Source organism: Mobula hypostoma, unplaced genomic scaffold, assembly GCF_963921235.1.
Source record: "Mobula hypostoma unplaced genomic scaffold, sMobHyp1.1 scaffold_36, whole genome shotgun sequence".
Classification (NCBI taxonomy): Eukaryota; Metazoa; Chordata; class Chondrichthyes; order Myliobatiformes; family Myliobatidae; genus Mobula; species Mobula hypostoma.
In genome coordinates, this window is record NW_026948187.1 from 5,529,252 (window position 1) to 5,553,577 (window position 24,326).

The window sequence follows — 24,326 nt, forward strand, 5'->3', positions numbered from 1 at the left end:
TAATTGCCTGAAATAACCCCATGTTTTCCATATTTGTGGAGCTTATTCATGATTTTATGGTTTTTGATTGTATGGTAAGGAAATGTATTCAATAAATGGTTGGGAGGTGGCCTTCATAATAAACCTTTAATTCTATTGGCCAGCAATCCGTCAGCCCTATGTCTATTGGTCCACTCCGGGATCAATCATGTTAAGTCCCGCCTCCCGTTTTTTCACACAGAGCCGTCTCCTCAATGGTCAGTTGTGCCGTCAATCATGTTCTGCTCCCGCCCCGCATAATCGCTGACTCACTCTGACGCAATCCTATCGACTCTCCCTGACGCGTGCTCCCGCCCTTCCTGCGCCGGACGCTGATTGGTCGCTCAAGGCGTCCATCAATACGGCTGTCAAACGATAGCCTCGCCACGTGGGCCACCATAACAAACAAATACTCACCCGCTGACGGTTCTTATTGGTGGATCCGACCCAGGAGCCGACCGGTGATTGGACCGGACCAAAGTCTATCCCATCTCCCGATTTGAGGGTGCAAAACCGCGGCGGTACCATGTCCATGATTGGCGGAAGGCCGCGTCTGCCCTCATGTGATTGGTGCAGGCGGCTGTCAGTCATGGGTAGAAGGGCGGGACCCCTGCAGAGTGTGGGTGAAGGAGGAGACGCCATTTTGTTAACTGCGAAGGCGGCGTTGAGTTGTTTTGTTTCACCGTAACTGGCAGACACGGCGGAGAGGTCCGAAACCGGCGAGTGGACAGCATCGACCATGCGGTTCCAGTACCAGAACGAACAGCCGTTTGAGATGCGGCGGGCAGAGGGCGAGAAGATTCGTGCCAAGTACCCTGACAAAGTCCCGGTGCGCGTTACACGTCATCGCGTCTGATTGGCCGGACCGTCTGTCCTTCAGAACCTGTTGCCTGGTGATTGGTGTGACGTGTCGCGATCCCCACCTGTCCCGTCAGTGTCCGCCCCCTTCTCTGTGCGAGTGGACGGGAGGTTGTCAATCAAACTCAGTCCGCCGGTTCACTGGCTGCATGATCTGTCAATCTGTGCGTCCCGGCCAATCGCTGGTTGAGATAGGGGCGTGTTGGACACCGGGTTGTCATTGGGTTTTCCCTGCTGTCAATCAGAATCGGCCTCCTGCCTCAGATTGAGCGCTGCCCGGCCTTGAACTTGGATTTGAACTCGCCACCTGTACCCCGGTTTCTATCCCTCCCTGTACCCCGATACCCCCTCCGTCAACCCCCGCTGTACCCCGATACCCCCACCCTCAACCCTCCCTGTAACCCTCCGCCCCCACCTTCAACCCTCCCTGTACCCCTCCCTCAACCCCCTCTGTACCCCGATACCCCCTCCGTCAACCCCCGCTGTACCCCGATACCCCCACCCTCAACCCTCCCTGTACCCTCCTCAACCCTCCCTGTACCCCTCCGTCAACCCCCGCTGTACCCCGATACCCCCACCCTCAACCCTCCCTGTACCCTCCTCAACCCTCCCTGTACCCCTCCGTCAACCCCCGCTGTACCCCGATACCCCCACCCTCAACCCTCCCTGTACCCTCCTCAACCCTCCCTGTAACCCTCGGCCCCCACCTTCAACCCCCCTGTACCCCTCCCTCAACCCCCTCTGTACCCCTCCTATCTCCTCCGTCAACCCCCGCTGTACCCCGATACCCCCTCCTTCAACCCCCGCTGTACCCCGATACCCCCTCCTTCAACCCTCCCTGTAACCCTCCGCCCCCACCTTCAACCCCCCGTACCCCACCCTCAACCCTCCCTGTACCCTCCTCAACCCTCCCTGTACCCCTCCGTCAACCCCCGCTGTACCCCGATACCCCCTCCTTCAACCCTCCCTGTAACCCTCGGCCCCTTCCCTCAACCTTCCCTGTACCCCTCCTCAACCCTCCCTGTACCCCTCCTATCCCCTCCTACAACCCCCCTGTACCCCTCCGCCCCCTCCCTCAACCCCCCTGTACCCCTCAGCCCCTTCCCTCAACCCTCCCTGTACCCTCCTCAACCGTCCCTGTACCCCTCCCTCAACCCCCTCTGTACCCCGATACCCCCTCCGTCAACCCCCGCTGTACCCCAATACCCCTCCCTCAACCCCCTGTACCCCTCGGCCCCTTTCCTCAACCCTCCCTGTACCCCTCCTCAACCCTCCGTGTACCCCTCCTATCCCCTCCTACAACCCCCCTGTACCCCTCCGCCCCCTCCCTCATCCCCCCTGTACCCCTCGGCCCCTTCCCTCAACCCTCCCTGTACCCCTCCCTCAACCCTCCCTGTACCCCTCCTATCCCCTCCTACAACCCCCCTGTACCCCTCCGCCCCCTCCCTCAACCCCCCTGTACCCCTCGGCCCCTTCCCTCAACCCTCCCTGTACCCCTCCTCAACCCTCCCTGTACCCCTCCTATCCCCTCCTTCAACCCCCCAAACCCTCCTTCAACCCCCCTGTACCCCTCCGCCCCCTCCCTCAACCCTCCCTGTACCCCTCCTCAACCCCCCCGTACCCCGATACCCCCACCCTCAACCCCCTGTACCCCTCGGCCCCTTCCCTCAACCCTCCCTGTACCCCTCCTCAACCCTCCCTGTACCCCTCCCTCAACCCCCCTGTACCCCTCCGCCCCCTCCCTCAACCCTCCCTGTACCCCTCCCTCAACCCCCCTGTACCCCTCCGCCCCCTCCCTCAACCCTCCCTGTACCCCTCCTCAACCCCCCGTACCCCGATACCCCCACCCTCAACCCCCTTACCCCTCGGCCGCTTCCCTCAACCCTCCCTGTAACCCTCCTATCCCCTCCTTCAACCCCCCTGTACCCCTCCGCCCCCTCCCTCATCCCCCCTGTACCCCTCGGCCCCTTCCCTCAACCCTCCCTGTACCCCTCCCTCAACCCTCCCTGTACCCCTCCTATAACCCCCCTGTACCCCTCCGCCCCCTCCCTCAACCCCCCTGTACCCCTCGGCCCCTTCCCTCAACCCTCCCTGTACCCCTCCTCAACCCTCCCTGTACCCCTCCTATCCCCTCCTTCAACCCCCCAAACCCTCCTTCAACCCCCCTGTACCCCTCCGCCCCCTCCCTCAACCCTCCCTGTACCCCTCCTCAACCCCCCCGTACCCCGATACCCCCACCCTCAACCCCCTGTACCCCTCGGCCCCTTCCCTCAACCCTCCCTGTACCCCTCCTCAACCCTCCCTGTACCCCTCCCTCAACCCCCCTGTACCCCTCCGCCCCCTCCCTCAACCCTCCCTGTACCCCTCCCTCAACCCCCCTGTACCCCTCCGCCCCCTCCCTCAACCCTCCCTGTACCCCTCCTCAACCCCCCGTACCCCGATACCCCCACCCTCAACCCCCTTACCCCTCGGCCGCTTCCCTCAACCCTCCCTGTAACCCTCCTATCCCCTCCTTCAACCCCCCTGTACCCCTCCGCCCCCTCCCTCAACCCTCCCTGTACCCCTCCCTCAACCCTCCCTGTACCCCTCCTCAACCCCCCCGTACCCCGATACCCCCACCCTCAACCCCCTGTACCCCTCCGCCCCCACCTTCAACCCCCCTGTACCCCTCGGCCCCCTCCCTCAACCCTCCCTGTACCCCTCCTCAACCCTCCCTGTACCCCCCTGTACCCCTCCGCCCCATCCCTCAACCCTCCCTGTACCCCTCTTCAACCCTCCCTGTAACCCTCCTATCCCCTCCTTCAACCCCCCTGTACCCCGATACCCCCACCCGCAACCCCCCTGTACCCCTCGGCCCCCTCCCTCAACCCTCCCTGTACCCCGATACCCCCACCCTCAACCCCCCTGTACCCCTCCACCCCCACCCTCAACCCCCCTGTACCCCTCCACCCCCACCTTCAACCCTCCCTGTACCCCTCGGCCCGCTCCCTCAACCCTCCCTGTAACCCTCCTATCCCCTCCTTCAACCCCCCTGTACCCCTCTGCCCCCTCCCTCAACCCTCCCTGTAGCCCTCTTTAACCCTCCCTATAACCCTCCTATCCCCTCCTTCAACCCCCCTGTACCCCTCTGCCCCCTCCCTCAACCCCCCTATACCCCTCCGCCCCCACCCTCAACCCCCCTGTACCCCTCCACCCCCTCCCTCAACCCTCCCTGTACCCCTCCTCAACCCCCCGTACCCTGATACCCCCACCCTCAACCCCCCTGTACCCCTCGGCCCCCACCTTCAACCCCCCCGTACCCCTCGGCCCCCTCCCTCAACCCTCCCTGTACCCCTCCTCAACCCTCCCTGTACCCCTCTTCAACCCTCCCTGTAACCCTCCTATCCCCTCCTTCAACCCCCCTGTACCCCTCCACCTCCTCCCTCAATCCTCCCTGTAACCCTCCTCCCCCTCCCTGTGCCCCACCGCCGCGATTGATTGCGGCACATGGAGATATTCCCAACCCTGTAAACACACAGAAACACACACTCACAGACACAGAAACACACACTCAGACACGCAGACACAGAAACACACACAGACAGACACAGAAACACACACTCAGACACGCAGACACAGAAACACACACAGACAGACACAGAAACACACACTCACAGACACAGAAACACACACTCAGACACGCAGACACAGAAACACACACAGACAGACACAGAAACACACACAGACAGACACGCAGACACAGAAACACACACTCAGACACGCAGACACAGAAACACACACAGACAGACACAGAAACACACACACACAGACACAGCAACACACACTCAGACACGCAGACACAGAAACACACACAGACAGACACAGAAACACACACTCAGACACGCAGACACAGAAACACACACAGACAGACACAGAAACACACACTCACAGACACAGAAACACACACTCAGACACGCAGACACAGAAACACACACTCAGACACGCAGACACAGAAACACACACAGACAGACACAGAAACACACACTCAGACACGCAGACACAGAAACACACACAGACAGACACAGAAACACACACTCAGACACGCAGACACAGAAACACACACAGACAGACACAGAAACACACACTCAGACACGCAGACACAGAAACACACACAGACAGACACAGAAACACACACTCAGACACGCAGACACAGAAACACACACTCAGACACGCAGACACAGAAACACACACTCACAGACACAGAAACACACACTCAGACACGCAGACACAGAAACACACACAGACAGACACAGAAACACACACTCAGACACGCAGACACAGAAACACACACAGACAGACACAGAAACACACACTCAGACACGCAGACACAGAAACACACACAGACAGACACAGAAACACACACTCAGACACGCAGACACAGAAACACACACAGACAGACACAGAAGCACACACTCAGACACGCAGACACAGAAACACACACAGACAGACACAGAAGCACACACTCAGACACGCAGACACAGAAACACACACAGACAGACACAGAAACACACACTCAGACACGCAGACACAGAAACACACACAGACAGACACAGAAACACACACTCAGACACGCAGACACAAACACACACAGACACAGAAACACACACTCAGACACGCAGACACAGAAACACACACAGACAGACACAGAAACACACACTCAGACACGCAGACACAGAAACACACACAGACAGACACAGAAACACACACAGACACAGAAACACACACTCAGACACGCAGACACAGAAACACACACAGACAGACACAGAAACACACACTCAGACACGCAGACACAGAAACACACACAGACAGACACAGAAACACACACTCAGACACGCAGACACAGAAACACACACAGACAGACACAGAAACACACACTCAGACACGCAGACACAGAAACACACACAGACAGACACAGAAACACACACTCAGACACGCAGACACAGAAACACACACAGACAGACACAGAAACACACACAGACAGACACAGAAACCCACACAGACAGACACAGAAACACACACAGACAGACACAGAAACCCACACAGACAGACACAGAAACACACACTCAGACACGCAGACACAGAAACACACACAGACAGACACAGAAACACACACTCAGACACGCAGACACAGAAACACACACAGACAGACACAGAAACACACACTCAGACACGCAGACACAGAAACACACACAGACAGACACGCAGACACAGAAACACACACTCAGACACGCAGACACAGAAACACACACAGACAGACACAGAAACACACACTCAGACACGCAGACACAGAAACACACACAGACAGACACGCAGACACAGAAACACACACTCAGACACGCAGACACAGAAACACACACAGACAGACACAGAAACACACACAGACAGACACAGAAACACACACTCAGACACGCAGACACAGAAACACACACTCAGACACAGAAACACACACTCAGACACGCAGACACAGAAACACACACAGACAGACACAGAAACACACACTCAGACACGCAGACACAGAAACACACACAGACAGACACAGAAACACACACTCAGACACGCAGACACAGAAACACACACAGACAGACACAGAAACACACACAGACAGACACGCAGACACAGAAACACACACTCAGACACGCAGACACAGAAACACAGACAGACACAGAAACACACACAGACAGACACAGAAACACACACTCAGACACGCAGACACAGAAACACACACACACAGACACAGAAACACACACTCAGACACGCAGACACAGAAACACACACAGACAGACACAGAAACACACACTCAGACACGCAGACACAGAAACACACACAGACAGACACAGAAACACACACTCAGACACGCAGACACAGAAACACACACAGACAGACACAGAAACACACACTCAGACACGCAGACACAGAAACACACACAGACAGACACAGAAACACACACTCAGACACAGAATCAGACACGCAGACACAGAAACACACACAGACAGACACACACAACCACAAACACACTCACAGACGTAGACTCACAGATACAAACACACACACACACACAGAAACACACACACAAACACAAACACACTCACAGACGTAGACTCACAGATACAAACACACACACACACAGAAACACACACACACAAACACAAACACACTCACAGACGTAGACTCACAGATACAAACACACAGAAACACACACACACAAACACAAACACACTCACAGACGCAGACTCACAGATATAAACACACACACACACAGAAACACACACACACAAACACACTCACGCAGACTCACACACACACAGAAACACACTCACAGACGCAGACTCACAGATACAAACACACACACACACAGAAACACACACACACAAACACACTCACAGAAGCAGACTCACACACACACACACACAGAAACACACTCACAGACGCAGACTCACAGATACAAGCAGACACACAATCACCACATATACACGCAGTTGCTGACACAGAGTGGGGCACAGACACATACTGTAAGACTGTACACACACAGACCCACACAGGCACGCGTGCAGAGTCTCAGAAACACACTCCGTCTCGCTCCCAAATACACACGTGCACACAGATCAGACAGACACGGAGACACCCCCACTCACAGACGTGAGTACCAATGCAATGCCCGACACTCTCAATGACACACTCCGATACACACCGAGAACTGCAGCCCCCAGGCACCGTGACAGGTACCTGCTCTACCCCGTCCCCTCTCATCTCTGTCCCCTCGCTGTAATTCACACCCTCGCCTCTCGTCACAGCCCTCCCCCTCTCGAGTGACGCCTTCGCGCTCTCTGCCCCACCAGGTCATCGTGGAGAAGTGTCCGCGGACCCGTCTGCGCTCTCTGGACAAGAAAAAGTATCTGGTACCCTCTGATATCACAGGTATGTTGAAGGCAGCGGAGGGTCAGAGAGGATGGACGAGGGAGAGAAGGATTTAGGTCAGAGAGAGATGCAGGGAATCAGAGACGGGAACTGTGCACGGTGCTCCCGGTGTGTGTGGGTCTGACCCAGGGGGGACACGGAGACGGAACTGTGCACGGTGCTCCCGGTGTGTGTGGGTCTGACCCAGGGGGGACACGGAGACGGGAACTGTGCACGGTGCTCCCGGTGTGTGTGGGTCTGACCCAGTGGGGACACGGAGACGGGAACTGTGCACGGTGCTCCCGGTGTGTGTGGGTCTGACCCAGGGGGGACACGGAGACGGGAACTGTGCACGGTGCTCCCGGTGTGTGTGGGTCTGACCCAGGGGGGACACGGAGACGGGAACTGTGCACGGTGCTCCCGGTGTGTGTGGGTCTGACCCAGGGGGGACACAGAGACGGGAACTGTGCACGGTGCTCCTGGTGTGTGTGGGTCTGACCCAAGGGGATACGGAGATGGGAACTGTGCACGGTGCTCCCGGTGTGTCGGTCTGACCCAGGGGAGGATACGGAGACGGGAACTGTGCACGGTGCTCCCGGTGTGTGGGTCTGACCCGGAGGGGATACGGAGACGGGAACTGTGCACGGTGCTCCCGGTGTGTGTGGGTCTGACCCAGGGGAGGATACGGAGACGGGAACGGTGCACGGTGCTCCTGGTGTGTGTGGGTCTGACCCGGCAGGGATATGGAGGCGGGAACTGTGCACGGTGCTCCCGGTGTGTGTCGGTCTGACCCAGGGGGGATACGGAGACGGGAACTGTGCACGGTGCTCCCTGTGTGTGTGGGTCTGACCCGGGGGCGGATATGGAGACAGGAACTGTGCATGGTGCTCCTGGTGTGTGTGGGTCTGACCCGGCGGGGATACGGAGACGGGAACTGTGCACGGTGCTCCCGGTATGTGTGGGTCTGACCCGGCGGGGATACGGAGACGGGAACTGTGCATGGTGCTCCCGGTATGTGTGGGTCTGACCCTGGGGGGATACCGAGACGGGAACTCTGCACGGTGCTCCTGGTGTGTATGGGTCTGACCCGGGGGGATACGGAGACGGGAACTGTGCACGGTGCTCCCGGTGTGTGTGCGTCTGACCCGGGGGGGATACGGAGACGGGAACTGTGCACGGTGCTCCCGGTGTGTGTGGGTCTGACCCGGGGGTGATACGGAGACGGGAACTGTGCACGGTGCTCCCGGTGTGTGTGGGTCTGACCCGGGGGGATACGGAGACGGGAACTGTGCTCGGTGCTCCCGGTGGGTGTGGGTCTGACCCAGGGGGATATGGAGACGGGAACTGTGCACGGTGCTCCCGGTGTGTGTCGGTCTGACCCAGGGGGATACAGAGACGGGAATTGTGCACGGTGCTCCCGGCGTGTGTGGGTCAGACACGGGGGGGGGACACGGAGACGGGAACTGTACACGGTGCTCCCGGTGTGTTTGGGTCTGACCCAGGGGGATACGGAGACGGGAACTGTGCACGGTGCTCCCGCTGTGTGTCGGTCTGACCCAGAGGGATACAGAGACAGGAACTGTGCACGGTGCTCCCGGTGTGTGTGGGTCTGACCCAGGCGATATGAAGACGGGAACTGTGCACGGTGCTCCCGGTGTGTGTGGGTCTGATCCAGGGGGGATACAGAGACAGGAACTGTGCACGGTGCTCCCGGTGTGTGTGGGTCTGACCCAGGGGGATACGGAGACGGGACTGTGCACGGTGCTCCCGGTGTGTGGGTCTGACCGGGGGGATACGGAGACGGGAACTGTGCACGGTGCTCCCGGTGTGTGTGGGTCTGACCCGGCAGGGATACGGAGACGGGAACTGTGCACGGTGCTCCCGGTGTGTGTGGGTCTGACCCAGGGGGGATACTGAGACGGGAACTGTGCACGGTGCTCCCGGTGTGTGTGGGTCTGACCCAGGCGGTATACGGAGACGGGAACTGTGCACGGTGCTCCCGGTGTGTGTGGGTCTGACCCGGTGGGGATACGGAGACGGGAACTGTGCACGGTGCTCCCGGTGTGTGTGGGTCTGACCCAGGGGGGATACTGAGATGGGAACTGTGCACGGTGCTCCCTGTGTGTGTGGGTCTGACCCAGGGGGGATACGGAGACGGGAATTGTGCACGGTGCTCCCGGTGTGTGTGGGTCTGACCCAGGGGGATACGGAGACGGGAACTGTGCACGGTGCTCCTGGTGTGTGTGGGTCTGACACTGTTGGGATATGGAGACGGGAACTGTGCACGGTGCTCCTGGTGTGTGTGGGTCTGACCCAGGGGGATACGGAGACGGGAACTGTGCACGGTGCTCCTGGTGTGTGTGGGTCTGACCCAGGGGGATACGGAGACGGGAACTGTGCACGGTGCTCCCGGTGTGTGTCGGTCTGACCCAGGGGGATACGGAGACGGGAACTGTGCACGGTGCTCCTGGTGTGTGTGGGTCTGACCCATGGGGATACGGAGACAGGAACTGTGCACGGTGCTCCCGGTGTGTGTGGGTCTGACCTGGGGTGGGGGGGGGGGTGGATACGGAGACGGGATCTGTGCACGGTGCTCCCGGTGTGTGTGGGTCTGACCCGGGGGGGGGGCATACGGAGACGGGAACTGTGCACGGTGCTCCCGGTGTGTGTGGGTCTGACCCGGGGGGGATACGGAGACGGGAACTGTGCACGGTGCTCCCGGTGTGTGTGGGTCTGGCCCGGGGGGGAGACGGAGACGGGAACTGTGCACGGTGCTCCCAGTGTGTGTGGGTCTGACCCGGGGGGGATACTGAGACGGGAACTGTGCACGGTGCTCCCGGTGTGTGTGGGTCTGACCCGGGGGGGGATACGGAGACGGGAACTGTGCACGGTGCTCCCGGTGTGTGTGGGTCTGACCCGGGGGGGATACTGAGACGGGAACTGTGCATGGTGCTCCCGGTGTGTGTGGGTCTGACCCGGGGGGGATACGGAGACGGGAACTGTGCACGGTGCTCCCGGTGTGTGTGGGTCTGGCCCGGGGGGGAGACGGAGACGGGAACTGTGCACGGTGCTCCCGGTGTGTGGGTCTGACCCGGGGGGAATACGGAGACGGGAACTGTGCACGGTGCTCCCGGTGTGTGTGGGTCTGACCCGGGGGGGATACGGAGACGGGAACTGTGCACGGTGCTCCCGGTGTGTGTGGGTCTGGCCCGGGGGGGAGACAGAGACGGGAACTGTGCACGGTGCTCCCAGTGTGTGTGGGTCTGACCCGGGGGTGGATATGGAGACGGGAAATGTGCACGGTGCTCCCGGTGTGTGTGGGTCTGACCTGCGGCGGGGTGGATACGGAGACGGGAGCTGTGCACGGTGCTCCCGGTGTGTGTGGGTCTGACCCGGGGGGGATACTGAGACGGGAACTGTGCACGGTGCTCCCGGTGTGTGTGGATCTGACCCGGGGGGGGCGGATACGGAGACGGGATCTGTGCACGGTGCTCCCGGTGTGTGTGGGTCTGACCCGCGGGGGCGGATACGGAGACGGGATCTGTGCACGGTGCTCCCGGTGTGTTTTTGACCTTTGTCCCGTCCGTCTCTCCCGCAGTGGGACAATTCTGTTTCCTGATTCGCAAACGCATCCAGCTACGTCCCGAGGAAGCCCTGTTCTTCTTCGTCAATAACGTGCTTCCTCCCTCCAGTGCCACCATGGGGGAGGTTTACAAGGTGAGGGGGTTGGGTGGGGAGGGGACGCAGGGAGAGTGGGGGGACGTCCTGATAATCGAGGGGGGAGGGAATGGGGGAGAGGTGGGATGCCTGGGCTGTGGCGAGGGTTTGAGAGAGAGCGAGAGAGAATTTCCTTGCATTTGGGGTAAAGAGGGAAGGGTTGAGCAGACGGGGTCAGAAGAGGGGAAAGCTTGGGAAGGATGGGTGGACCCTGCCCCTCTCTATCACCCACAACACCCACCTTCTCTCTGCCCCTTCCCCAGACCCACCTTTGTCTCTCCCCCTCTGCAATCTTTATACTTTATTGTCGCCAAACAATTGGTACTGGAACGTACAATCATCACGGCGATATTTGATCCTGCGCTTCCCGCTCCCTGGAGTACAAAAATTAACTATTTAAAATAGTTAAAATTAGTAAACATTAACAATTTAAATTATAAATCATAAATAGAAAATAGGAAAATGGGAAGTAAGGTAGTACAGGAAAAAAACCGAGAGGCAGGTCCGGATATTTGGAGGGTACGGCCCAGATCCGGGTCGGGATCCGTTCAGCAGTCTTATCACAGTTGGAGAGAAGCTGATCCCAAATCTGGCCGTACGAGTCTTCAAGCTCCTGAGCCTTCTCCCGGAGGGAAGAGGGACGAGAAGTGTGTCGGCTGGGTGGGGTCGTGTCCTCGATCGTCCTGGCAGCACTGCTCCGACAGCGTGCGGTGTAAAGTGAGTCTCTTCCCTCACTCCGCGCTCTCTCTCCCTTCCCCCTGACCCGCCCTCGTCTCTCTGCCCTCCCCTCCCTCGGAGAGGGGTGGGGGGGTATGGATTGAGGAGGGAGAGGAGATAGTAGAAACAAGGGAGAGGGATTGGGGGAGGGAGCAGAGAATAATGAGGGAGGATAGAGGGGAGGGGGCAGGTGGCAAGAGGGAGGGGGAGAGCTCAGGGAATTGGCGGAAGGAGGGTTGAAGATGGGGGAAATTTAAAACAAAATTATTGAGATACGGGTCAGAATTGACCCCTCCAGCTGATGGAGGCAAGACCCTGATATAACCCCGGCCTCATCACAGGACAGTTAACGACGGCCAGTTAATTTAGAACATAGAACATAGAATAGTACAGCACAGTACAGGCCCTTCAGCCTACAATATTGTGCTGACCCTGTCTCCCATATAAACCCCCCCACCTTAGATTCCTCCATATACCTGTCCAGTAGTCTCTTAAACTTCACTAGTGTATCTGCCTCCACCACTGACTCAGGCAGTGCATTGCACGCACCAATCACCCTCTGAGTAAAAAAAACCTTCCTCTAATATCCCCCTTCAACTTCCCACCCCTTACCTTAAAGCCATGTCCTCTTGTATTGAGCAGTGGTGCCCTGGGGAAGAGGTGCTGGCTGTCCACTCTATCTATTCCTCTTATTATCTTGTACACCTCTATCATGTCTCCTCTCATCCTCCTTCTCTCCAAAGAGTAAAGCCCTAGCTCCCTTAATCTCTGATCATAATGCATACTCTCTAAACCAGGCAGCACCCTGGTAAATCTCCTCTGTACCCTTTCCAATGCTTCCACATCCTTCCTATAGTGAGGTGACCAGAACTGGACACAGTACTCCAAGTGTGGCCTAACCAGAGTTTTATAGAGCTGCATCATTACATCGCGACTCTTAAACTCTATCCCTCGACTTATGAAAGCTAACACCCCATAAGCTTTCTTAACTACCCTATCCCCCTGTGAGGCAACTTTCAGGGATCTGTGGACATGTAACCCCAGATCCCTCTGCTCCTCCACACTACCAAGTATCCTGCCATTTACTTTATACTCTGCCTTGGAGTTTGTCCTTCCAAAGTGTACCACCTCACACTTCTCCGGGTTGAACTCCATCTGCCACGTCTCAGCCCACTTCTGCATCCTATCAATGTCCCTCTGCAATCTTCGACAATCCTCTGCACTATCCACAACACCACCAACCTTTGCGTCGTCTGCAAACCTGCCAACCCACCCTTCTACCCCCACATCCAGGTCGTTAATAAAAATCACGAGAGGTTGAGATCTCTGTGTGAGTGGACGGGAGGTGCTTCTCTTTCATCAAAGCCTCCCTATATGTTAGATCTGGCTTTAGTCTATGCACCTCTTTCACTGCTCTATCGCTCTGGGTCCCATCCCCCTTGCAAATTAGTTTAAACCCTCCCGAACCATGCTAGTAAACCTTCCTGCAAGGATATCTGAATCCGAATCAGAATCCTTTATTATCGCCAAGTACGTGGACACATACAGAGAATTTGATGCCAGTTTCCCTGAGCTCTCGCTGCACAGAATCAAAAAGCAAACATAACAATAGTGCAAATAATTGTGAACTATATACAATGAGGTATACCTGTGTATGTACAGGTGGACTTGCTTTATAATAGACTAAAATTCAAGTGTTCATAAGACTGATGGCAGATGGAAAGAAACTGTTCTTGTACCTATTTGTCCTGGCATACAGTAATCTAAAGCGCCCACCAGAAGGAAGGAGTTGGAACAGGTGATGTCCAGGGTGTGATGGGTCTACAATGGTGCTGCTGGCTCGCTTCCCGACTCTAGATGCATATAAGTCCTGGATCGAGGGCAGCTTCACACCAATAATCCTTTCCGCAGCCCTGACGGTTCTTTGGAGTCTATTCTTGTCTTGTTTGGTAGCTGATCCAAACCAGACGGTGATGGACGAACAGAGAGCAGATTGGATTATTCCTGAATAGAATTGAATCAGCAGCTCCCGAGACAGGTTGTACTTCCTGAGTTGACGTAGGAAATACAACCTCTGCCGAGCCTTTTTGATAGGAGTGTCCGTGTTGGGTGTCCACTTCAGGTCCTGGGAGATTGTGACACCCAGAAACAATAGACAATAGGTGCAGAAGTAGACCGTTCGGCCCTTCGAGCCTGCACCGCCATTCTGAGATCATGGCTGATCATCTACTATCAATACCCGGTTCCTGCCTTGTGCCCATAACCCTTGATTCCCCTATCCATAAGATACCTATCTAGCTCCTTCTTGAAAGCATCCAGAGAATTGGCTTCCACTGCCTTCAGAGGCAGCGCGTTCCACACCTCCACAACTCCCTGGGAGAAGTAATTCCTCATCAACTCTGTCCTAAATGACCTACCCCTTATTCTTAAACCATGCCCTCTGGTACTGGACTCTCCCAGCATCTGGAACACATTTCCTGCCTCTATCTTGTCCAATCCCTTAATAATCTTATATGTCTCAATCAGATCCCCCCCTCGATCTCCTTAATTCCAGCGTGTACAAGCCCAGTCTCTCTAACCTCTCTGCGTAAGACAGTCCGGACATCCCAGGAATTAACCTAGTGAACCTACGCTGCACCTCCTCCACAGCCAGGATGTCCTTCCTTAACCCTGGAGACCAAAACTGCACCCAATACTCCAGGTGTGGTCTCACCAGGGCCCTGTACAAATGCAAAAGGATTTCCTTGCTCTTGTACTCAATTCCCTTTGTAATAAAGGCCAGCATTCCATTAGCCTTCTTCACTGCCTGCTGCATTTGCTCACTTGTTCATACCTAGCGACTGAATTTTCCTAACTAACCTCCCATGCGGGACCTTGTCAAAGGCCTTACTGAAGTCCATGTAGACAACATCCACTGCCTTCCCTTTATCCACTTTCCTGGTGACCTCCACAAAAAACTCCAAGAGATTGGTCAAACATGACCTACCACGCACAAAGCCATGTTGACTCTCCCTAATAACTCCCTGTCTATCAGTACTCCCTCCAATAATTTACCTACTACCGACGTCAAATTTACCGGCCTATAATTCCCCGGATTACTTTTCGATCCTTTTTTAAACAACGGAACAACATGAGCCACTCTCCAATCCTCCGGCACCTCACCCGTAGATACCGACATTTTAAGCATATCTGCCAGGGCCCCTGCAATTTCAATACTAGTCTCCTTCAAGGTCCAAATGAAAACCCTGTCAGATCCTAGGGATTTATCTACTCTGATGTGCCTCAAGATAGCAAGCACCTCCTCCTCCTCAATCTGTATTTGTTCCATGACCTCACTACTTGTTTGCCTTATTTCCATTGACTCCATGCTAGTTTCCTTAGTAAATACTGATGCAAAAAAAAACCCATTTAAGCACATCTTTCCCTCCCCCCCTCTCTCTGCATTCCACAGGGATCGCTCCCTACACAACTCCCTTGTCCATTCGTCCCCCCCCATCCCTCCCCACTGATCTCCCTCCTGGCACTGATCCGTGTAAGCGGAACAAGTGCTACACGTGCCCTTACACTTCCTCCCTTACCACCATTCAGGGCCCCAAACAGTCCTTCCAGGTGAGGCATCACTTCACCTGTGAGTCGACTGGGGTGATATACTGCGTCCGGTGCTCCCGATGTGGCCTTTTATGTATTGGTGAGACCCGACGCAGACTGGGAGACCGTTTCGCTGAACATCTACGCTCTGTCCGCCAGAGAGAGCAGGATCTCCCAGTGGCCACACATTTTAATTCCACGTCCCATTCCCATTCTGACATGTCTATCCACGGCCTCCTCTACTGTAAAGATGAAGCCACACTCAGGTTGGAGGAACAACACCTTATATTCCGTCTGGGTAGCCTCCAACCTGATGGCATGAACATCGACTTCTCTAACTTCCGCTAAGGCCCCACCTCCCCCTCGTACCCCATCTGTTACTCATTTTTATGCACACATTCTTTCTCTCACTCTCCTTTTTCTCCCTCTGTCCCTCTGAATATACCCCTTGCCCATCCTCTGGGTCACCCCCCCCCTTGTCTTTCTTCCCTGACCTCCTGTCCCATGATCCTCTTGTATCCCCTTTTGCCTATCACCTGTCCAGCTCTTGGCTCCATCCCTCCCCCTCCTGTCTTCTCCTATCATTTTGCATCTCCCCCTCCCCCACCAACTTTCAAATCCCTTACTCACTCTTCCTTCAGTTAGTCCTGACGAAGGGTCTCAGCCTGAAACGTCGACTGCACCTCTTCCCGGAGATGCTGCCTGGCCTGCTGCGTCCACCAGCAACTTTGATGTGTGTTGCTTGAATTTTCAGCATCTGCAGAATGCCTGTTGTTTCCATTTAAGATCTCCCCCATTTCTTTTGGTTCTATACACAGCCGACCACTCTGATCTTCAAGAGGACCAACTTTATCCCTTACTGTCCTTTTGCTCTGAAGGTCTCCACAGCAGACACAATACTGTTGAGTATAGTGAGTAGGGGGAGTATTAGGGGGCTCTTCCTGAAGTCCACTGTCATCTCCACAGTCGTGAGCGTATTTAGCTCCAGATTGTTCTGACCACACCAGAGGGCCAGCCGTTCCACCACCCGTCTGTATGCAGACTCATCACCATCTCGATAAGGCCAATGACAGTTGTGTCGTCTGCAAACTTCAGGAGTTTAACAGATGGATCCTGTGGGGTGCAGTCATTAGTGTAAAGGGAGAAGAGGAGAAAGGGATATTGCTCCCCCTCGAGTTCAGGTGCAACCCATCCAATCTGTAAAGGTCCCACCTTCCCCAGAAGAGATCCCAATGATCTAAAAATCTAAAACCCTGCTCCCTGCACCAACTCCTCAGTCACGCATTCAACTGCCATCTCCTCCAATTCTTACCATCACTGTCACGTAGCACTGGCAGCAATCCTGAGAACGTCACCCTTGAGGTCCTGTTCTTCAGCCTTCTGCCTAATTCCCTAAACTCACACTTCAGGACCTGATCCCTCTTCCTGCCTGTGTCGTTGGTCCCAACATGTATCACGACTTCTGGTTGCTTTCCCTCTCGTACCAGGATGTCGTGCACCCGGTCAGAGACATCCCGGACCCTGGCACCCGGGAGGCAGCAAACCATACGGGCTGGCCGACTCCTGCTCCGATTTCTTACGTTCTTTTGAATCGGAATCTGGTGCATTATCACAGGCATGTGTCGTGAAATTTGTTAAGTTAGGAACGGCAGTTCAATGCAAAACATATTACAGGAGGAAAAAAAAGTAAAAATAAATAAGTAAATCAATTGACTGCATTCGTATGTTGAATAGATTAAAAATCGTTCAAAAAGCAGAGGTAATACATATTAAAGAAAAGTGAGGTGGTGTCCAAAGCTTCAATGTCCATTTAGGAATCGGACGGCAGAGGGGAAGAAGCTGTTCCTGAATCGCTGAGTGTGTGCCTTCAGGCTTCTGTACCTCCTCCCTGATGGTAACAGTGAGAAAAGGACATGCCCTGGGTGCTGGAGGGTCCTTAATAATGGACGCTGCCTTTCTGAGACACCACTCCCTGAAGATGTCCTGGGTACTTTGTAGGCTGGTACCCAAGATGGAGCCGACTAGATTTAGTCAGAGTCATACTTTATTGATCCCAGGGGAAATCGGTTTTCGTTACAGTTGCACCATAAATAATTAAATAGTAGTAAAACCATATATAATTAAATAGTAATAAGTAAATTATGCCAGGAAATAAGTCCAGGACCAGCCTATTGGCTCAGGGTGTGTGACCCTCCAAGGGAGGAGTTGTAAAGTTTGATGGCCACGGGCAGGAATGACTTCCTATGACGCTCTGTGTTGCATCTCGGTGGAATGAGTCTCTGGCTGAATGTACTCCTGTGCCCAACCAGTACATTATGTAGTGGATGGGAGACATTGTCCAAGATGGACAGCATCCTCTTTTCAGACACCACCGTCAGAGAGTCCAGTTCCATCCCCACAACATCACTGGCCTTACGAATGAGTTTGTTGATTCTGTTGGTGTCTGCTACCCTCAGCCTGCTGCCCCAGCACACAACAGCAAACATGATCGCACTGGCCCCCACAGACTCGTAGAACATCCCCAGCATCGTCCGGCAGATGTTAAAGGACCTCAGTCTCCTCAGGAAATAGAGACGGCTCTGACCCTTCTTGTAGACAGCCTCAGTGTTCTCAGACCAGTCCAGTTTATTGAGGGTGAGAAGGACGGGAGAGGGAGGGTGGAAGAGGGGATGTGGGGCAGGGGAGGGAAGGGATATTCACATCACTCCTCTACTCTGCTGTCTCTCCTCCGCTCCCCACAGGAACATCACGAGCAAGATTTGTTCATGTACCTGCTTTACAGCTGCGAGAGTGTCTACGGCAACTGAACTACAGCGGGACAACGGCGGGGGGGGGAGGGTGGGGAGAGGCTGTCCCTCTGCCCGTGGGGGACGGGGAAGTGTGCGTCTGCCTCTCCGCGCGGAGAGGTCTGGGGTGACGAGGGTGGGGGTCGGGGCGTTTGTGATCTTCCGTCCGTGCGGAGGTGGGGGTGGTGGGGGGGGGAGTGACGAGGGAGGGAGGGTGCATGTCCGGGTCCCTCCTGGTCCGCGTGAGGAGTGACGTAGGGGTCCGTGAGGGGAGCGGGAGTTGGGGAAGGGGGGAAAGATGTCAGTGACGGAGGGAGTGGTTGGACCCGGAATATTGATGTTCCCCTTCATGGAGATTGGGGCTTCCTCCATCTCCTTGTCCCTTTGTCCCCTCCGTTTCCCTCTTTCCCCCTCTCCTCTCTATCTACCCACTCTCTTCCCCCTCTATCTGCTCCATCTCTTCCCCCTCTCTCTCTCTTCCCCTCTCTCTCCCCCTCCCCCCTCTCTCTCCCTCCCCTCTCTCTTTCCCCTTTCCCCTCTCTCTATCCCCCTCTCTTCCCCCCTCTCTTCCCCCCTCCTCTCTCTCCTCTCCCCCTCTCCCTCCCCCATCCTGCATCCCTCCCTGTCTCACCACACCTCTCCCACCCCTCTCTATCTTATATTCCCTTGCCCCTCACTATCTCTTGTCAGCAAATCTCTCTCTGCCTTCTCTGTATCTCCCTTTCTGCCTTATCTCTACCTTTCTCTCCCCTCTCTGCCTCCTCTCTATCAGTCTCTCCCTCTCCCATCTCTGTCTCCCTCTCTCTCAGCTGTATCTCTCATCTGCACCCCTTCTCTCTTTCTGCCCCCCTTTCATTCTTCCTCTTCCCCAACCCCCTCCCTCCCTCTTCTCATCCCTCCCCTTCTGTCTCTGTGGGTCCCCTCTCTATCTCCCTGTCCCCTGCCCGTCCCTGTCTCCCTCCCACCTCCATCACCCCATGTCTCCCTACCTCCCTTGTCTCTTCCCCACACCTCTCTCTATACCTTCCTCCTCCCCCCCTCCCTCTTCCCCAACTACTCCCCCCTCCGTCTCCCTCACTGCCTCGTTGAGGGGACAAAGCTCCCTCACACTTCCGGGTGTCTGCTACGTCAGTCTGGGGCGGTTGTGCATTTGTCTGTGTATATACTGGGTTAATTTATGTTTGCAAATGCCTTCAGTAAAATTGGAGTGTTAAATGTTCCACTGACTATTCTCTTTCGGAAAGAACTGGCGGATCTCGAGAGGGTTCTTGGGGAGTTCGGTGACGAACTTCTCACTTTGGAGCGCAGGAGGGTGAGAGGCGACAAGGTGGAGGTGTACGAGAGGGGGATTGACTTCAAGAGCCATGAGGGAATGTGGCAGCTCTGTAAAACCCTGGTTAGACCCACACTTGGGGTATTGTGTTTGGTTCTGGTCGCCTCATTCTAGGAAGGATGTGGGAGCTTTAGAGGAGATTCACCAGGATGCTGTCTGGATAAGAGAGAGTGCAGAGGAGATTCACCAGGATGCTGTCTGGATTAGAGAGGGTGCAGAGGAGATTCACCAGGATGCTGCCTGGATTAGAGAGGGTGCAGATGAGATTCACCGGGTTGCTGCCTGGATTAGAGAGGGTGTAGAGGAGATTCACCAGGATGCTGCCTGGATTAGAGAGGGTGCAGAGGAGATTCACCAGGATGCTGCCTGGATTAGAGAGGGTGCAGATGAGATTCACCGGGTTGCTGCCTAGATTAGAGAGGGTGTAGAGGAGATTCACCAGGATGGTACCAGGATTAGAGAGGGTGCAGAGGAGATTCACCAGGATGCTGTCTGGATTAGAGAGGGTGCAGAGGAGATTCACCAGGATGCTGCCTGGATTAGAGAGGGTGCGGAGGAGATTCACCAGGATGCTGCCTGGATTAGAGAGGGTGCAGAGGAGATTCACCAGGATGCTGCCTGGATTAGAGAGGGTGCAGAGGAGATTCACCAGGATGCTGCCTGGATTAGAGAGGGTGCAGATGAGATTCACCGGGTTGCTGCCTGGATTAGAGAGGGTGTAGAGGAGATTCACCAGGATGGTACCAGGATTAGAGAGGGTGCAGAGGAGATTCACCAGGATGCTGTCTGGATTAGAGAGTGTGCAGAGGAGATTCACCAGGATGCTGCCTGGATTAGAGAGGGTGCAGAGGAGATTCGCCAGGATGCTGCCTGGATTAGAGAGGGTGCAGAGGAGATTCACTAGGATGCTGCCTGGATTAGAGAAGGTGCAGAGGAGATTCACCAGGATTCTGCCTGGATTACAGAGGGTGCAGAGGAGATTCACCAGGATGCTGCCTGGATTAGAGAGGGTGCAGAGGAGATTCACCAGGATGCTGCCTGGATTAGAGAGGGTGCAGAGGAGATTCACCAGGATTCTGCCTGGATTAGAGAGGGTGCAGAGGAGATTCACCAGGATTCTGCCTGGATTACAGAGGGTGCAGAGGAGATTCACCAGGATGCTGCCTGGTTTAGAGAGGGCGCAGAGGAGATTCACCGGGACGCTGCCTGGATTAGAGAGCATGTTTTATGAGGAGAGGTTGATCGAGCTCGGGCTTTTCTCTTTAGAGCGGAGCAGGATGAGAGGTGACCTGATAGAGGTGTACGAGATGATAAGAGGCAGGGATCGAGCGGACTGCCAGAGACTTTCTCCCAGGGCGGAAATGGCTGATACGAGGGGGACGCAACTCTTAAGGTGATTAGAGGGAAGCGATGGGGCGGGGGGGGGGGTGGAATGCCAGAAGTCGTGTTTTTTTTAAACACAGAGCGTGGCCGGCGTGTGGAACTCCCTTTCAGGGGTGGTCGGGGAAAAAGATGTCCAAAGTCGGTCCGGGGGCCTTGTCGGCGAGCGAATGCCAGGTCTCCAGCTCTGGGGAAGCAGCCCCACTGCCTTGCGGGCAGCCTCGGGAGAGACGGCGGGGGCGGGGGGTGTGGGACTACGGTAGTCAAGCCAGACAGCGGAGCCCACCGAGGGCGGCTGGGCATCATCGGGCGTCCAGCCAGCAGTTCCTGCAGCCGGGCAGCATCTCCGGGAAGAGGTACAGTCGACGTTTCGGGCCGGGACCCTTCGTCAGGACTAACTGAAGGAAGAGCTAGTAAGAGATTTGAAAGCTGGAGGGGGAGGAGGAGATCCAAAATGATAGGAGAAGACAGGAGGGGGAGGGATGGAGCCAAGAGCTGGACAGGTGATTGGCAAAGGGGATATGAGAGGATCATGAGACAGGAGGCCGAGGGAGAAGGAAAACTGGGAGAGGGGAGGGGAAAAACCCAGAGGATGGGCAAGGGGTATAGTGAGAGGGACAGAGGGAGAAAAAGGAGAGAGAGAAAAAGAATGTGTGTATATAACTAAATAACGGATGGGGTACGAGGGGGAGGTGGGGCATTAGCGGAAGTTTGAGAAGTCAATGTTCATGCCATCAGGTTGGAGGCTACCCAGACGGAATATAAGGTGGTGTTCCTCCAACCTGAGTGTGGCTTCATCTTGACAGCAGAGGAGGCCGTGGATAGACATGTCAGAATGGGAATGGGACGTGGAATTAAAACGAGTGGCCACCGGGAGGTCCTGCTTTCCCTGGCGGACAGAGCGTAGGTGTTCAGCGAAACGGTCTCCCAGTCGCTCGAATTTCCGGCATCTGCAGATCTCCTCCTGAGGGCCCGAATGCCGGTTTCTCAGACTCTCGATAACGACCCACGTAGAACCAACAGCGCAATACAGGCCCTTCGGCCCACAAAGCTCTGCCGGACTGGTCCTGACCTGAGAAATTACCCGGGGTTACCCGTAGCCCTCTATCTTTTCTGAGATCCTTGTGCCTGTCCAGGAGTCTCTTAAAAGACCCTATCGTATCCCCCTCCACCACCGTCGCCGACAGCCCATTCCACACACTCACCACTCTCTGTGTAAAAAAACTTACCCCTGACATCTCCTCTGTACCTACTTCCCAGCACCTTAAACCTGTGTCCTCTCGTGCTAGCCATTCCAGCCCTGGGAAAAAAGCCTCTGACTATCCACACGATCAATGCCTCTCATCATCTTATACACCTCTATCAGGTCACCTCTCATCCTCCGTCGCTCCAAGGAGAAAAGGCCGAGTTCACTCAACCTATTCTCATAAGACATGCTCCCCAATCCAGGCAACATCCTTGTAAATCTCCTCTGCACCCTTTCTATGGTTTCCACGTCCTTCCTGTAGTGAGGCGACCAGAACTGAGCACAGTACTCCAAGTGGGGTCTGACCAGGGTCCTATATAGCTGCAACATTACCTCTCAGCTCCTAAACTCAATCCCACGGTTGATTAAGGCCAACACACCGTATGCCTTCTTAACCACAGAGTCAACCTGCGCAGCTGCTTTGAGTGTCCTATGGACTCGGATCCGAAGTCTCCTTTCGCAGATTTTATATACAGAGTGTACTTATTAAGACATAAGGCAGAATAGGGCTGTCTGTGATACGTAGTCCACAGTAAATGGCAGGATACTTGGTAGTGTGGAGGAGCAGAGGGATCTGGGGGTACATGTCCACAGATCCCTGAAAGTTGCCTCACAGGTGGATAGGGTAGTTAAGAAAGCTTATGGGGTGTTAGGTTTCATAAGTCGAGGGATAGAGTTTAAGAATCGTGATGTAATGATGCAGCTCTATAAAACTCTGGTTAGGCCACACTTGGAGTATTGTGCCCAATTCTGGTCACCTCACTATAGGAAGGATGTGGAAGCATTGGAAAGGGTACAGAGGGGATTTACCAGGATGCTGCCTGGTTTAGAGAGTATGCATTATGATCAGAGATTAAGGGAGCTAGGGCTTTACTCTTTGGCGAGAAGGAGGATGAGAGGAGACATGATAGAGGTGTACAAGATAATAAGAGGAATAGATAGAGTGGACAGCCAGCGCCTCTTCCCCAGGGCACCACTGCTCAATACAAGAGGACATGGCTTTAAGGTAAGGGGTGGGAAGTTGAAGGGGGATATTAGAGGAAGGTTTTTTACTCAGAGAGTGCTTGGTGTGTGGAATGCACTGCCTGAGTCAGTGGTGGAGGCAGATACACTAGTGAAGTTTAAGAGACTACTAGACAGGTATATGGAAGAATTTAAGGTGGGGGGTTATATGGGAGGCAGGGTTTGAGGGTCGGCACAACATTGTGGGCCGAAAGGCCTGTACTGTGCTGTACTATTCTATGTTCTGCAGTCATTTCCATGTTTTGCGACTCACTGGGGAAGCAAGACAAGAAATTTCACTCCGTCTGCAGGTGATATTTAAACCTGATCGATCGTGACATTCAGTGTGTGTACGAGAGAGGGTGTGTGCGTGTGTGTGCGAGAGAGAGAGAGAGGGTGTGGGAGGGAGTAGATCACACACACTCCTGCCCACGGGAGACGGTAATTTGAAACCTGCCCAGCCTCTGCAAGGCGGAAGATGCAAATGTTGAACTTTGAGATCGGCGTCTAGATTTACCTGCGAACAAAGGTGTCTTTTCCAGCGGGGCGTGGCCCCTCCTCGCATACTCCGTCTCTCTAATATCAGGCGGTGAAAAAGGCGAATGGTATGCTGGCATTTATAGCGAGAGGATTCGAGTACAGGAGCAGGGAGGTACTACTGCAGTTGTACAAGGCCTTGGTGAGACCACACCTGCAGTATTGTGTGCAGTTTTGGTCCCCTAATCTGAGGAAAGACATCTTTGCCATA

General features: G+C 55.1%; 1 protein-coding gene across 1 annotated transcript; it reads left to right on the forward strand.

The window, feature by feature from the left end:
• Nucleotides 1-616: 616 nt before the first annotated feature.
• LOC134341684 (gamma-aminobutyric acid receptor-associated protein-like) lies at nt 617-18,675 on the forward strand. Its single transcript, XM_063039609.1, has 4 exons — nt 617-847; nt 7,752-7,830; nt 11,408-11,526; nt 18,573-18,675. Exons 1-4 carry the CDS (start codon nt 758-760, stop codon nt 18,636-18,638), a joined length of 354 nt encoding a protein of 117 aa, XP_062895679.1. The 5' UTR covers nt 617-757; the 3' UTR covers nt 18,639-18,675.
• Nucleotides 18,676-24,326: the final 5,651 nt, after the last annotated feature.

Coding starts and splice junctions, on each gene's coding strand:
- LOC134341684 (XM_063039609.1), top strand. CDS start 758: ATGCGGTTCCAGTACCAGAACGAACAGCCGTTTGAGATGCGGCGGGCA. Junction 848..7,751: donor AGTACCCTGACAAAGTCCCG/GTGCGCGTTACA, acceptor CTGCCCCACCAG/GTCATCGTGGAGAAGTGTCC. Junction 7,831..11,407: donor GGTACCCTCTGATATCACAG/GTATGTTGAAGG, acceptor TCTCTCCCGCAG/TGGGACAATTCTGTTTCCTG.